Source organism: Hydra viridissima, unplaced genomic scaffold (assembly GCF_058129835.1).
Source record: "Hydra viridissima isolate aposymbiotic clone 2 unplaced genomic scaffold, HvirCarnegie_v1 scaffold_13, whole genome shotgun sequence".
NCBI lineage: Eukaryota > Metazoa > Cnidaria > Hydrozoa > Anthoathecata > Hydridae > Hydra > Hydra viridissima.
This window is the reverse complement of record NW_028324312.1, coordinates 4,472,520-4,490,260: the sequence shown is the minus strand read 5'-3', so window position 1 is coordinate 4,490,260 and position 17,741 is coordinate 4,472,520. Positions and strand designations below refer to the sequence as shown.

The 17,741-nt window shown below is 31.6% G+C and overlaps 1 protein-coding gene across 1 annotated transcript in view; it reads right to left on the bottom strand.

The window, feature by feature from the left end:
- Nucleotides 1-6,769, bottom strand: part of LOC145194849 (uncharacterized) — a 64,913-nt gene extending 58,144 nt beyond the window's left edge. Inside the window, exons 1-3 of the mRNA XM_090070089.1 lie at nucleotides 6,564-6,769; nucleotides 6,203-6,283; nucleotides 2,725-2,792 (exon numbers count right to left, since the gene is read on the bottom strand). Coding sequence (XP_089926215.1) covers nucleotides 2,725-2,792; nucleotides 6,203-6,283; nucleotides 6,564-6,690 — 276 coding nt within the window. The 5' untranslated portion in view covers nucleotides 6,691-6,769. The remainder of the gene's footprint in view (nucleotides 1-2,724; nucleotides 2,793-6,202; nucleotides 6,284-6,563) is intronic.
- Nucleotides 6,770-17,741: the final 10,972 nt, after the last annotated feature.

The window sequence follows — 17,741 nt, the reverse complement described above, 5'->3', positions numbered from 1 at the left end:
TATTTAGAAATGAAAAAAAGGAGCTTTGTTGGAAACGAGGAAACACCATTCCAAAGTCACAAGATATCAAAACTAAAAAAGTAACACGACAGAAACTTTTTTCGATATGTGGACACTTATTAGGTCACTATCCTGTTGGAGTTGGCTCAGAATTGCCTGCAGTTTTATAAAACGTCACAGTCAAGGAGATGCTTGGGAGGATCTAGTCAGAGATCAAACTCAGTCATGGTTGATTGAAATATTGCGCCAATTGGAAGTTAGTGATTCTGTGAGAGGAAAATGGAATGCTGAAGGAATTCAAAATGGAGCGACATTATGGTGTGATGCAAGCAGCATGGCAATGGGGGTTGCTATAGAATACAATGGCGTAATAATTGAGGATGCAGCCTGGCTTTGAAGTATAAATGATGTCATGCATATTAATATTGCTGTGGTGCATGGGATAAACCTAGCTGCTAAGTGGCATATAAAGAATTTGTCAGTATTCACTGATTCAGTAACAGTTCATGGTTAAAATGTATGGTTAAAAAGTATGCTGACTGAAAGTCATAGGGTTCGATCAAATGGATTATCAGAAATGCTTATTAAAAGAAGACTTTCTCAATTGCAAGACTTAATAAAAGGATATAATATAAACATCAGATTGAAATGGGTTCCGTCCTCCAAAAACAAAGCTGACGTGTTGACAAGAGTTCCAAAAACTTGGATAAATGAGCTTTCACAAAGAAATACTAAGAACTAGCTGGGGTAAGTATTGCTGAAGAAATTCGTAATTGTCACTCAAAGCATCATTTTGGCGTTATTCGGACAATGTTTATAGTGCAACGAAGACTTCCGCACGTATTAAGAAAAGACGTTGTAGAATGTGTTCGCAATTGTTGCCAATGTAATTCAATTGATCCAGCACCAGTAAAATGGGAAAATGGAGTGCTAGATGTATCAGACACATGGTATAGAATTGCTTGTGATGTGACTCACTATAAAGGGTCGCCATATTTAACAATGATTGACTGCGGACCAAGTCGGTTTGCAGTTTGGAGAAAGTTGCTGTGCGAAGATACCAAAAGTGTAGTAAGTCAATTGGAATCCATATTTAGCGAGCATGGTCCACCGCAAGAACTGTTGATGGATAATGGAGCGGTGTTTAAATCCAAGGAATTTTCAAACATATGTGAAAAATGGTGTGTAAAAAAGAAGTATAGATGTGCATATAGACCTTCAGGGAATGGGATAGTGGAGCGTAACCACCGCACAGTAAAACGAACAGCTGCGAGGGCACAAATATGTCCGTTACTAGCGGTATTTTGGTACAATGCAACACCAACGGTGGGAACAAATGAGAAATCTCCACCTGCTTCTCAGAAAAATATGTACGTCTGGCGTCTACCAATTCAAGAGGAGAAAAACACTGAAACTCAGGAAAGATCACAACGAGTTATGGAAACTTATAGAATTGGAGAAAAAGTTTACGTTCGCCCTGCTAATGCAAAGTGCACTTCAGTTTGGAAAATTGGTACTGTAACTGACATACTTACAAGCATAAATATTGAAATTGATGGTGTACCAAGACATGTGCGAGATGTGAGAATAGCTCCTGCCTCAAATGTTTCAAACGCTTCAAGAGAAAATATTATCAGTGAAGAGATTGACAGCGATGAAAGTGATTTTTGCTGTACGAGAGGAAGAAATCGAAGAAACAGTTGTTGACGCTGAGGAGGAAGCTGGTGGCAGAGAAATTGTCGTTAATTTATTACCAGTGATCAGACGATCAACCAGAAAAAGGAAAAAGCCGACATATTTAAATGACTATGTCACTTAAGAACTTTAGTTCTTGGGGTGATGTGATAATAGCTGATCGTTATAAAACTTTTTTATTACGTTTATAAAATTCTTGTCAAAATATCATTAAAAGTAATTGATGTAAGTTCTTAGTCAAGTCATACGCTATTTTTGTACATAATTACGCCCTCGAGAATTTTTCGTTTCTGTATAAAAGTTGTAAGAGAATTGAATAAAAACAGTAGAAAATAAAAGTAAACAAAGTTGTCGTATTAACATAATGCTCTTTGATTCTTTCAATCAGAAATCATGTAAGACTGCGAGCACACTTTTTCATACAAAGCATACACACAGTCTTCCTGCAGTCTTCAAGTGATTTTATTGTATTTGGCATTTTCAAACTAGTGAGTATTGTTGTCACTTGATGTGCAAACTAAATGAGCAACAGCGGTTTCCCAGAAATTCAATAAAAACACAACTTTGAAAATTCTACTAACCACCACCGTAAAAATACTTATGGTTGATATAAATTAAAGTTCTATTTGAAAGATTTGATGGAAACTAGTTATGCCTTAAAAATGCAAAAGTAAGAAGTTATTCAATTTGTGCAATTAAATGTGAATTTAAAAAAAAAAAAATTTTTTGCAGACAAAAAACTTCATAAGTCATATTTCTATTATCAAATCAAAGGTAAAATTTCATAATTCAATAGAAAGAATTACTTATACTGTAATAAATGCAAAGTATATGAAGCTATCATTCAAACAATGTGTTAAAAACTGAGAATTTTAAGAATGATTTTTTTTTTTTGTATTACATATACAAAATAGCTGAAAGTTAATAAAAATACTTGAAAGTAAAGTACTATAATTTTGAAGTCAGAAAATAAAGTAATAAAGTTAAAAACTTGTAAAGACAAAATAAAAAGTAAACAACTAAATTTACCTGGAACCAATTAACTTGCTTTGTAGTAGTTTTTCCAGAAGATTCCTTTAAATGAAGAAGTATAGCTCCTAAAAGATTAAACCAAGAAAATCTATTATTCTGTTAACATTATTAACAGAATAATATAATTATTTTATAATTATTTTATTTTAACATAATTAACAAATGCACTTGGAGATTATTATTACATATACTTGATACATTGATTGCTCAATTATGCAATACTTTCAGTGTAAAAGATCAATAATGTATACAAAATAAAAGAGAAAAATAAGTTAACTGAAGTCAAAACTTAAGGCAGCTACTTATCCAACTGGTTACACTTTGTAACGAAGGTTTTGTCCTTAAGTTGAAATTGTTATTTATTTCCTTATGTTTAGAAAATATTAAAAAATACTTGTATTCATTTCTAACTATGCTTTTGTGTAAGGGATAATGATATTTGTTAAATTTACTTATTATCTTAGGAGAAAAGTGGAAAATTTAAAGTTTAATATGCACAAAGTAGATACAAAATGACATGATGCAATAATAGCATTTATTTATTCTAGAATTACACAAGTGATACAATAAAAACATTAGAAATGAGTAGTTTTTCTAGATTTATGCTTATATCATAGATTATGTTTTCAGTGTAAGAGCCTTGGTAATGGTATTCAAAGTGCAATATATATCTGATGGAAGCAATCTTAACATTCTTGTATTCCTCTTTGAGCTGGATAGAGTGAACAAGAGGGAGAGATAGATACTTTTTCCTGTTATGAAGCTTTGAGGCTTCTGCATGAGCTGTCTGTAAAGAGCCATCACTCATTGGGGTTGAGAGTAATTCCAACTGCCTTAAACTGACCAGTTACATTGTGGCAAAAGTAAAGTTCATCTTGAGAAAGAAAAAGCTTGAAAATTGCTGGTGATACCTTCTCTGACCTGATATGTGCACACTTTTATCTAGAAAATTCCACTGCTTGAGTCTCAACATTAAAAGCTCGCCATTTGACTTTGTGAGACCAAGATCTCTGATCAAGTCATTGATGGCTTCTTGGTTGGAGTAGTATGGATTTCTCTGCTCAGTTACATCTCTGAAGTCTGAGACAGTGTCCTCATCTACTTCTAAACTACAATTCCTTTGTAAACACTGCTGCTCTCTCTTTTGGAGGAGTAGGTATGTAGAGCTTTATATTCTGACCTTCTGTCACCCATAGCACCAGTGTGGCACTGATGCTATGGGTGACAGAAGGTCAGAATATAAAACAGCAGGTGCACTTTTGGCTGCTTGATGTTTGGAAGGATCTATGATGTAGAAGAAGCTACTGCTTGAGGGAACAAATTGTGCCTTCCGAATTCCGGAGATTACAAATCTCTTAGCTCTGTTTTCACTCTGTACCAACCTGTAAAAAAGCAGAATGAAAACATAATTATTAACATAACCTAAAGGATACATATACAATTCACTTAGTTGTATTAGAAATGTTGATAAGTATATATATAGATAGATAGATAGATAGATAGATAGATAGATAGATAGATAGATAGATAGATAGATAGATAGATAGAAAGATAGATAGATAGATATTCTGCCCTATACCATCAATGAGCTGCCTCCATATAAACTGGTTTCTCGAATGTTACAAGCAAAATATATTTCATTTGGACAGCAATCAGAACTTACAAGATAAAACTTTTACTTATCTGTAAATAAGACCTGTCCCCAATCATGTATTTCCCAATTCATATGCCTCCTTGCAAAAGCCAGTTTTTTTCTTTGGTGGTCTACAGACAATCTGGGACCAGTAGCTGCTGCCTGAGGTCATAAATTTAAAGCACCAAGTCTTCTTCTTATGGTATCTTGACTAACAGCAGTTCCAAGAACCTCAGCAAGTTGTATTTGGAGAATTCATGCAGTAGTGAACCATTCTCTCAGTGTTTGAAGCATTAAAAATTGGTCCTCCACAGCATTGGTAGCTCATGGTCTGCCTAGGCCAAGTTGTCTAACATGATCATTTTTATCTACAAGCCTTTGTAGAACCCTACCAACTGTTGCATGAAACACTCCAAATCTTCTACCAAGTTCATGATTTGTTAATCCTTTATTGGACAAAGTAACAACTGCAATACATTAATCACAACTTAAATTTTGTCTAGAACCTTGCATTGCAAACAGATGTGTTGCTCAAATGACAGTTATCTTTTCTACTGCTAAAACAATTTAAAACTAACACATACTTTTGTTTTAGAAGTGAGGTTTAATTACAGCAAAACATGCTACTTATGAAAAGCTGCTATAATTAAATAAGGGAAACAGAATAAAACCTAAAAAAGGCATAACAATTAACATTATTAGTATCTTTGTAATTGATAAATCTAGGAAATACATAATATTTTTCAAAATAAGTTGGATTTTATAAGTGGTGCATTAACTTTGTGGTTAAGTGTGTATCTATATATACATACATATATATATATATATATATATATATATATATATATATATATATATATATATATATATATATATATATATATATATATATATATATATATATATATATATATATATATATATATATATATATATATATATATATATATATATATATATATATATATATATATATATATATATATATATATATTAGTGTGTTTCAAATTTTTTCAGTTTTGGAAATTCAGCTTGCCCTCACCTGGAATGGCATACCATCACACACACCATAGTCTTCCAACACCTTAGCTAAAGTATACTGATTAGCTCCAGTTGCATGTTTCACAGCTAGAATACCAAGGATTTTAACATTTCCATCAATATTAGTATTGATGGAGACATTAAACTCCTTGGTATTGAAACACCCTAATATATATATATATATATATATATATATATATATATATATATATATATATATATATATATATATATATATATATATTATATTTATTTATTTATTTATTTATTTATTAGGGTTTATATATCTTCTCTTCCAGAGTTCTGATGCAGAGTTTGCAGGCGAAATGAGGTGTCTAAGGTTTGTCCTGATCCTTGACAGGCATGCCAAAAAACATTTTGTAGGCTTCACTTTGTAGATTTGATGCCATTCAAATTAAATAATTGATATAACACAAACTGAAGTGTTGTATTCAGTCATCCCAGTTACAGAAGTAAAGTTTTTGTGGAACAATAGCTATTTACTATTTTTTTTTGGCAAAATGGTATAGAAAAGCACATTTTCAACCCAAGGACAAAACAAAAATAAAAATTTGTTACATAGTGTTATTAATTAGGTTAAAACTTGCACATCCTTTTATTACAAAAAAAAAATTTTAGCAAACTTAAAACAAAAAAAATATTATTTGAAGCTAAATCCTAATCTTGCTGTAAAATACAATTAATAAATAGAAGATCATAGATAACAATTTTAATAAGAAACTTGCCATATATAAATATTGACATTTTAACAGTTAAAAATATATACATATATATATCTACCATTGGAGCAAACTAGTGCAAGTAAAAATCCTTCATTCATTTCTTGAAAACAACTTTTTGAAATTTCAACTCCACCTACAACTAAGATTGCAGTAATATACTTGAAACAAGTAAGTGTATAAAGGTGTATGTGTGCAAATTGGACATTAAGATGGACATTAGATGGACATTAAGATGGACATTAGATGGACTTGTAGTAAAATATAAAACATCTTTTGTAATTATATTGCTCTTTTTTAAAAAATTTATTCTTAATTATATTCATTTCATCATTTTTATTGTTTTGTACATTATTATATTTTGTTCAGTGCAGAATTTTTTTTAAATAAATAAATCACTTTATTAAATTACAAAAACTTACTTTGATTAGGTGTTTTTACTCTGAGAACATATTGACATTTGTAGATATCATAGTCGAAATTTAGGGACTGAGAGGGACTCTGCTGCTTTTTTTTTAAACTTGATGCAGGAACAATTGATAAAGCCATCTTTGAAAAAGCATTTTTATAAAATAAAAGTATGTACCCTTAAAATCTACATTTTCACTTTTGCATCCCCAAAATAAAGTACTTTCAAAAGATAAATTAAATCATAAAACTTTACATAAACTTATTTTCTATTGTAAATACAACTACATATAACTAAAAAAGTAATTTATATAAATACATTATATATACATATACATTCACACAGATATAGATATAAATGAATTTTCATTTTAAAAACCATTTGAAAAATATTTCAAAGTATTGTAATAAAACTAATAATGGATATCATTTGTGGACATATTATAACTGTTCTCTACAAGCTTAGGTTACTGCTACTAAAAATATAATAAAAAATTGATTTCATGATATTGTAAAGATTATAGATTTATCCTCAATACAACTGATATATATAAATAAATACATACATATACATACATACATACATACATACATACATACATACATACATACATACATACATACATACATACATACATACATACATACATACATACATACATACATACATACATACATACATACATACATACATACATACATACATACATACATACATAATACATACATTCATACATACATACATACATACATACATACATACATACATACATACATACATACATACATACATACATACATACATACATACATACATACATACATACATACATACATACATACATACATACATACATACATACATACATACATACATACATACATACATACATACATACATACATACATACATACATACATACATACATACATACATACATACATACATACATACATACATACATACATACATACATACATACATACATACATACATACATACATACATACATACATACATACATACATGCATACATACATACATACATACATATATTTACTCATTATTTTTTTAGTATTCAAGATATTTTTACTAATAACTCAATAAACAAAAAGATTTTAATTTAGGATTTTTATCTTTTCTTAGTAAATTTTATAAGAATATCAAATTAATAAAAAAATTTACAATATACTGCAAGCGCTAAAAATACAAAAGTAAAATGTTATGGTAATATACAAAAGCAAATATTTAAAATGTTCAAAAGTTTAAACAAACTTTAAGTTTAACAAAAAAACAACAACAAAAAATCAATATTTAGTGTGTTCAACTTTAGCCTTAATACAACTTTAGACTCTTTTTGGTAGAGACTCAATTAAACAATTGCACATCTCAACTGGTACTCTATACCTAATCTCCTTTACCAATTCTTTGAGCTGTTACAGACTTGTAATTAGAACTTTTGACAATTCATGGTCTATCCATGCCAGATGTTCTCTATAGGGTTCAAATCAGGTGAGTATGGTGGCTGAGGCAATGCTATAAAATTGTTCAAACCATTCCTTTATATATATATAAAGGAATGGTTTGAACAATTTGGTGTTACAATTTGGTGCTATTTCTATAACAATTTGGTGCTACATCTCATACTACATATTATATATAATATGTAGTATGAGATGTAGCACCATCCTGTTGAAACTTCCAATCTTCATCTCTAAGCTCAAAATTACCTCTTGTTGGAATTACGATGTTTTCCAGGATATCTACATGTAATCTAGAGTTGATTCTACTGGAACATGTTTGGAACATACCGATAGCGTTGCAATTAAAACATGACCAGATACCAATAGAACCTCTACCTTTTTATGATGTTGGTCTAGTATACCTGGAGTGGTACTTTTCAAGAGCCATTAATTTAACTGTATATTAGATTTTATGGTTAACAAGTTCAAAATTACTTTCATCACTCCAAATTACTTTTTTCCATTGTTCAATGGTCCAATACCTAATTTCATGACACTATTTGAGTCTTCTTTGTTTATCATATGGCCTCAGCAGTGGCTTTCTTAAAGCAGAATAAACCCCAATTTTGTATTTGTTCATAGCTGTATGAACAATCCTTTTGGAAGTATTTGAGCTTGAATTAAGTGGTGATTTGTTTGTAAGTTAGTCTACGATTCTTTCTAACAGATCTAAAAAAGACTCTGTTGTCTTGACTAGTTGTTGCCAAAGGTCTACCAGTCCTTGACTTTTCTCTGGCACCATGAAAAAGTTCTTAATAACCTTGGTGGTTCTGACGCATTTTTTTGAAACTCCAATAAGTCCAGCTATTTTTTGATTGCTCTTGGTATGTTCTTCTAGATGAGCAATTATTTTCCACCTTTGTTCCTCAGTTATTTTTTTTTTAATCCGTTTAAGTATTTTTTTTTTAGAGCAAAACTAACTTAACTTTTGTTAAATATTTAAATAATGATAAAATAACTCGAATAATTTCATATTTATATCTAGATTTAGTTTTTATTTATAAGTATATCGAAAATCACATCATTCGATTAAAAAGAAGTGTGAAAAGATCGGAAGTAATGGAGATATAAGGTTTAGAAAGTGCATCTAAACTTTGCAAGAACAATGTAGGAAGTAATAATATAACAACATTATTTTGTTAATTAGTATAGGAAAATGTTAACACATTGGATATAGCTTATTAAGTCTCTAATTAATATGCTTTAACTTTGTTTCTTTAATTATAAATTAAATTGACCTTTTACTTAGTTAATTTAATTAAATTTATTACTTTAAATTACCAATATAATGAAAATAGTGAGTGTGTCTGAACTTTTGAAAACAACTGTATATCGATTTGTTTTTCGCAAATATTCAGTAATTTTAAGACTGGCTCCGTAATTGCGGTACTTAAAGTAAATAATATAAACACGTGGTTCAGTCAAAGTTCTTGGTTTAATAACAACATGCCGGGATAAGAAGAAAACAATCCAGCTTCTTCTCACTCCTCCCTGTATTCTTGCTAGAAAAATATTAGAAAGAGTTCAAGATATTTGGTTTTTCCCTTAGCCTAGATTTTAATTTTTTACATAAAAACCATACTGCGTACGAAGTCGTTTGTTGCTTTTATTTTATTACTCTGGAAGATTTTTGTTTATTTAGTTAAAAAGTATTACAAAATATTAACTAAAAGTGTAAAATTTTGTTTTAGCTTCGCCTTCGCCTTCTTTATTAGCTCCAGATGTTGCGTCGAGCCATCACCCTCACCCTTGAGACATTCACATCAACAGTGGCGGACTGTCCCTTAGGCTAACTAGGCTTAGGGCCTGTGATAAGCTAGGCTTAAGGGCCTGTGATTTTAGGGAGCCGTGCACGGGCTCCTTCGCGCCATGACAAATCCGTGCGTCTATCATCTATAATCTGTCAGTCAGATTCAGGCTTTGATCATATGCGATAATCATGGAAACATTATCTTGTTCCTAAGTAAATAAAGTTTGATATACAGTATTATACCGATCTTTTGTGAAGTCGCTAAAATGTCATATCATCATAAGTCAGTAGCTCCAAGACGTCGTGAAAGAAAACGTGCAATAGAAGCACACACAGAATTAATGTCAAAAACTGTTAAGCTCACGCAGATGTTTTGGAAGCAACGTTCAGTAACAGTTACAGAACAATTGCCTTTTGATGATCCTTCTACCCAAAGTGCTGTGTCCGAGGCAACATCTCATTCTCAAGGTGTTCAAAATGTAGAAAATGATGATGACAACGAAACAGGAAGTAAGTTTGGCAATGACGATAATGGGCCGAAGTTTGTTACTTTCAACGCAGTTACTTTCAACGCAGAAAAATCCTTTTTGTGGTGATGAGTTCAATGACTGGAAAATTGGCCGTTATCTGTGCGCATGAAAAGTCTTTAGCCCACATAGCTGCCGTTCAGAGCACCAGAAACTTTTAAGTGGCTGCAGCTCGTACCGATGAAAACATTGTCAAACAATTCAATGTGGAATGTCAATACTTCAGATTGGTGCTCGAACGTGTCGTTGAAGTAATTAAGTTTTTGGGCCAGAAACTAATGGACACTTATGTTCACCGAATTAAGCGTGCTAAGCATTATTCAGTATCTATGATAGCACACCAGATGCATGCAAGGTTGATCGATTAACTTGAATTGTTAGATATCTACCTGAAGACAGTTTCGTACTCGTTGAGCGTTTCCTCAAGTTTCTTGACATGAGTGGAAATACTGCGAGTGAAATCTCAACAAGCCTTTCGGTATTTTTAGAAAAAGTGGGTATCGACATTACAAACAGTCGTGGTCAATCATATAATAATACTAATAACAAGTATGGAACTTACCATGGTGTTCAAGCAATAATAAAGGCACGGAATTCATATGCTAAATACATTCCGTGCTTTGCACACTCATTGAACTTAGCAGGAAATGATGCAGCAAACTGCAAATCACAAGCATCAATGTTCTTTGACATTATTGAGAAACTTTACTCGTTTATGAGTGCTTCAACGCATCACTGGTCTGTGCTTAAGAATAACCTGGACTCAACACCCGTTTAGAAGAGTCTTAGTGAAACCAGATGGTCAGCTAGAGCAGAGGCAGCACAGACTTTGTAGTTGGTTTACCATGAAATAAAAAATCCTTTGGAGAATATTAGAGACGATGTCTGTGAAAGAGCAGACACAAGACGCGAATCAGACGGTTTAGTTAAGAAGCTGAATCAGTTTGATTTTAAAATTTTGGCTGATCTCTGGTCGACCATTATGAATCGCTTCAAGGATACGTCTACTAGCCACAGATTTGGACCTTAACACAGCTGTCAGTTTGATGCAATCAGTAACTGACTACATGAGCAGTTTAAAAAAATAGTTTGAGTTGTTCGAACGTAAAGGTCAGGAGCTTAACACAACTGTCAGTTTAATGCAACCACTAACTGACTACATGAGCAGTTTAAGAAAATAGTTTGAGTTGTTTGAACGTAAAGGTCAGGAGCTTACATGAGCAGTTTAAGAAAATAGTTTGAGTTGTTTGAACGTAAAGGTCAGGAGCTTACATGAGCAGTTTAAGAAAATAGTTTGAGTTGTTTGAACGTAAAGGTCAGGGGCTTACTGGCAATAATACATATAACGAGCTAAATGCACATAAGCGTGTTAGAAGTACTCAAACCACTTTTTATGAAGGCAACAAAGAGGAAGTTAGCTTGTAACCTAGAGAAGATTTTAGAATAAGCGTTTTCCTACAAATCATAGACAGCATCTTGGCTGCTATGCAGAAGCGTCTTATTGCGTATTCAGGTGTTCGAGATAAGTTCTCCTTCTTACACAATTTAGTTGATCTCCCTGACTCCTGTCTGCGTGAAACCTCATCAACATGTCACTATTTTTTCTGTCAGATTTTCTGACTTGTTGAAGCTTCGCCTAAAACTTTACGACACTTTTTACACTTCACTTGGTTTGCAGCTGTTATCGTTGTTGGAGTTGCTGTTGTTGCTTGGTTTATTTGCTGCTCGTCATTAAAGGTTAGCTTACCTTGTTTTTTAGCTTGCTTTGTTGCTTTTTTGCTCTCAGCATCTTTCAATCTTTCGAGTATTTCAGGTTTACTGAGACACTCCCCATCGAACCTTGGTACATCTACATTTTTTCGTTTTTTTTTTGTGTCAACGTGTTGGATGCGAAACATGGTTGTGGTACTTTCGTTGATTCTGGTGGTTGAGATGATGATGGTTCAGGTTAAAATTACGGTGTTTCAAACGTATTACCAATTTTCAATTTTGACTGATCGATTTTACTGATGTCGAGTAGAAACAAGCCAGTATTCTGAAATCCACTAACTATTTGGGTGCGTGTAAAAACTTCACCAGAGCTAAAAAGTTTTGCTTGCAGTTGGCTAAAACATTCTTTTGATAAGTTGCTGCACTTTTTCTCTGCATAAAACTGTTGAAGTAATTTGCGCCAAACTCTTTCGACCTGACAGTAAACACCGACATCTAGTGGCTGCAGAATGTGTGACGTATGAGCTGGTAAGCAAATTAACAAGATATTGTTTTTGATACAAATAAGTACGACCCGATAGGTGACATGTGTCACATGTCCATCTACGACTAAATTATGAATGCCTTTAATTGGATAACTATAATTAGATTTATTCAATTAAGTAATTAATTGATTAAAGTAAAGATTAAACTAATTACCTGGAATTTTTTTAATGGCAGGAACATACACGCCAGTGAGCCAATTCACAAATTGCTTATCTTCCATCCATCCGGATGGAGATATGGCGTAAACGGCATCGTCTGGAACACTTAAGCACCAACTTCTGTACAGTCGTTTTTTTGATTTAAAAAAAATATATGGAGCAAGACGATTATCCGCTGCATTGATGCAATTTCCAACTGTATAATGGATGTTTTAATTGTTGCCAACCAATTTAAATGGTCGTTTTGCACCACGCCGGCAAACTATATGTTGCTTGCCTTGATCACCAGAAAATCCAATTTCATCAAAGTTCCACAAATGACATGAAGTACTTTCATTGATTCCTATTTCGTTGAATTCTTTTTGCAGTGTATTGAAATACTTTGCAACTATTTCTTGTGTGCAAGAAGCGGCTCTGAGTGATGAAGTATTGCATATGGCCCTGATGCTTAACTTACGACTCCACCGGTTTATGAAAAGCTTTTACCAATCTCTCCCTGGTGTACCATTAGGAAACAAATGAGATTGACCTTTGTGTTGAAAATAGTCGGTAACTAGTGTGATGACGTCAATGTAATTTCTACCATAGCCCCAATCGGATAATTTGATTAGGATATCTACCAAAGTTGATTCAAGTTGTTGCAACAATCTCTTGTTTGAACCACTCCCAATTGTTTCACCTATGCCGTGGACACGTATGTGAAGAGTTGCTACTGGTATGCTGAATGATTGAGCCGTTTTGTTAAGTGAAAATTCACTATTTTGTACTTTGGCCACCGCAAGCGCAACTTGCTCTTCGGTGTATGGTTTTTCTTTTTTCTTTGAGAGCAACTTATTTCGAGGCTTATTTTATATTATAATAGATTTAACACAAATTTATTTAAAATTTATACAAAAAATTCATAGAGATTGATTGGTCACTTGAGATTTTATTAATAAAAGCCGCATTTAACAAGTGAGCAATTAGCGTATTTCATTCAACCCCACACGTGTCCGTTTTCGTTTTTATCTCATAACTTTTTTTCCCTGAATAGCAAATTTAATTTTGAAAAAAGATTCTTGACCGGCGTAAAAAGTTCTACCAGTATACTTATTAAATTCATTAATATCAAATTTAATTTCCGAAAGTTTTATAATCATTTTTCAAAAAAAGAAAAAAAATATCATCACGCATTCGAAAACTTAACAAAATATAAAAAAAGCTTTTTTTTTTTATTTAGAATTTGATATCATCTTATTCAGAAAAAAATTCTCCGCAACAAGATCAAAAAATATTTGCAAAAAGTTTATTTAATAATTAATTAAGAAGAAAAGAATAAGCATAGTCATAACTATTTCATTCTACCCCCTATTTCATTCTACCCCGTTTTACTATATACTTGTTGCTTAATATGGTTCGATTCAATTTAGGTTCCAGTTTATTTATTTAAAAAAATTAATACGAAGTTCAAAAAGCAAGCGGAGTTATTCAACTTTAAGTACGATTTTTTTTGGAATTAGGGAAATCTACGGTATAAATTTAGTTTTGATATCATTATGTAATTTAAAATTTTTAGGAGCGACCACAAATTCAATGTGCAGAATTCACATAAAAATTCTATGAATTATATGTGAAAAAGACAGGTATTTTACATTTTATCCAAATAGATTAGAAAATTAAAAAAAAAAATTTCACCTGTTTACTATAACATTTCCAGTAAAGTACTGCGTAGTGTAAATAAACAACTATTTCTAAGTTTTCAATTAACTCTAAAAGATCTTAGATTATGAAGATATCTCAGGAACATCAGATAAAGAAGCAAATTAAGATTTTATTTTGTTTTTTTTCTCTTCTTGGTGATTTGTTTTAACATTAATGAAATTTCCATGTGTTATAAGCTAACATGTTTCGTTTTATTATTCTGAAGTACTAAGTATTCTGAAGTTCTGGTTTTAAAGTTATTATCAAAAATTAAAAAAAACTATTACTTTTTTGCGATAGTTAATATTACAATTTTACGTTTAATATTACGTTTTTTACAAATATAAACTTTTGAAACATTTTTTTAATATTTGATTTTCTTTTGAAGGGTGGTGGCTGCTTGTTAACATTAAAACTGAAAAGTTGGTCGGCAAAGTTGAAATCGAGTTAATACTATTGACTGAACAGTAATCAAAGGAAAATCCTGCTGGCTTAGGAAGAAAAGAACCTTATGCTTTGCCATTACCTAAGTAGGTGTATAGATATTGTATTGTAACATTCATTGAAAATTTCCATTTAAATCAGGAAGGATGTTTGCTTTATGGCCGTCTTGATGCCAGTAAAGGTCTTACGCTATGCATTTTGGGAGCACCACAAGCACTTACATTTGCCAAAGTTAGTGTTATGTTCATTTTTTTTTTTTTTTTTTTTTGATCTTTAACTTGCTTTTCTATGCCGGTAACTTTAAGATTCTTTAGCAAGACTAAAAGAAGTATGACCATTATTTAAGGTGTGATAATAAAGAAACTGGTTGGGAATTGAAAGCTGTTTCGGAAAGAAACTTTAGCATCTCATGGATGGGGGAGGGGTCATACCAACGTTCGAATTAAAGCAAATGTGCATTTACTACGATGATTTGTATCTCAGTTGTGGGAGGAAATCAGTTTCTTCAGTATCAATTGTACTTTTCAATTTACAACTCTTTCAACTTTAAAGAATTTTGGGGTTGAAAAGTGCATATAATTTACAGCTAAAACATTTTCTAAAGTTCTTACATATGTCCTCCTGTCGATTAACCTACGCTTAAAATAACCTACGCTTCCAAGTTAAACATAATGTGATTTGAAAAGCTTGAAAAAAATGTCAAGGACAACATCTTTCGGAATGTACAACAAATCATACCTTTAAAATATCTTTAAAACGAATCATATCTTTAAAAAAAAAGAAAAAGCAGTCGATCAAGAAATATAAAAAAAAGAAAAGAAAAGGCTTTGAAGAAATAGTCAGGGATGGGAAATTTAACGGTTGTTATTGCAGAAAAATGTTTAAAAGTTGGTTGAGATGCATTTACATGTTTTCAGTCAGATTAAAACCATTAGCTGAAGCATTCTAGATGGTCTTACTAAAATTTTTTTTTTGTCAAGAACTGAAGCCAATAACTGAACTACTCAACCTTGGTGGAGGATTAAGGAATTACAGTTACAGTGAAGTTACATCATACTTCAACATGTAGGTCTTTTCTTCAAAGGTTTCCTACAATGGTTTTTTCAATGAATATGTAGCGGAAGCAATTCTCTCCTCTTTTTTTAAAGGAAGCTTGAGAACATTTTAAAGGGTCTGAAAACAGTTACTTGTATACATATAACTTGAAAAATGTAGTCGGTTGTAATATAAAATATTTATTTGGTGTTTTTGAAATCATATTTCATTTTTTCTTGGGATGGGACATTTTTTTATAAACATTATGTATCGAGGAAATTATTTCTTGTTAACTAATGCTCTACATAGGCTTAGATAATTGTCGAGTTTAAAATAATTACAATAATCAAAATTATTTTCTTTTACGAACAGGGGACCACCCATCTATTGCTTGGATTATTATTTCCCCATCTACTGCTACCGAACTTTATTTAATTAGTATAAATTAAATTAGTATAAACTTTATATGTGTACGACATTTAAATATATATTGAGATTAGGGATGCTTTGATTTCAACAACAGAACTTTGTAAACATACCAATAAACTGTACTCAAAACGTTTCAAATATTTTTCAAAAAGAAGTTATATGACTTTTCATGATAAATGTTCTTAAATGTGATAGCTCTAACGATTCTAATAGGGTATGAAGGAAGCCTATGTCATTTTATTAAACTGAAATCTGATACTGAACCAGATTTTTATTTAATGAAATATTCTTTGTGGAGACAAATTTAGAGCAAATAATTCCAAAAATTAATTTGAGCTAATCAACTAGGAAGAGGAGGTCATGAGTTTTGTTATGATGTTTTCATTCAGAAATGAAAGAAAAAATAACATATCTGCAGTTTGTTGGAAAAATGTTGGTGAAACAAGGTGCCGAAAAAGAAGAACAATTGAGCATGCATACAGATTAATAAAACATGCTGCTGTTGATGACCGTTTTGTAACTTCGCACCATGTTAAAGAAGATTTAAATTTAAGTGTTATTTTCAGAACAGTACGCAGGTGGTTAGTAAAAAGTACGCAGGTGGTTAGTAAAAAGTACGCAGGTGGTTAGTAAAAAGTACGCAGGTGGTTAGTAAAAAGTACGCAGGTGGTTAGTAAAAAGTACGCAGGTGATAAAAAGTAAATTAGCTCCCAGAACCTAAGGAAATTTCTCCAAGGTTCTTCAAGGAAAGTTTTTAAAAAAGGCCGTGGATATCTTTAAAATGCAGTAATATTTTGTGTTCTGTTGAAAGTGGAAGCAGGATATATGTAAGAAGACCACCTAACTTTCCCTACAAACCGCAATACACTATACAATCTATTAAGCCTGGCGGGTCAAAAATAAGTGTTTGAACTCGCTTTTCTTATTATGATGTATTGCCTATCTCTAAGATTAATGGAATTATGGATTTAAATATTTATTTCAAAATTCTACAAAAAGCCATGTTGCCATATACAGAGGAAGATATGCTACTAAAATTGGTTTCTATGTAACAAAACGATCCAAAACATACCAGTTACAGAATTGAAAAATGGCTCACGGAGAAGAGAATTGAACCTATGGATTGGTCTGCACAGTCAACTGATTTCAATCCAATCGAAAACATTCGGACGGATGTAAAAGAAGCGGTTTGTAGAGAAAAAAAATAAAAAGTAAGATTTGTCAAATATTATCCAGAAACGATTTGGAACAATACTCTTTTAGAACATTATCAAGTCTGATAAACTGCATACCGAATAGGTGCAAAACTTTAAAAAAAGACGGGGGGCATGCAATTAAATATTAACTATAGCTTTATTGATTTTATATCACAATTTGTATCAAAAATTA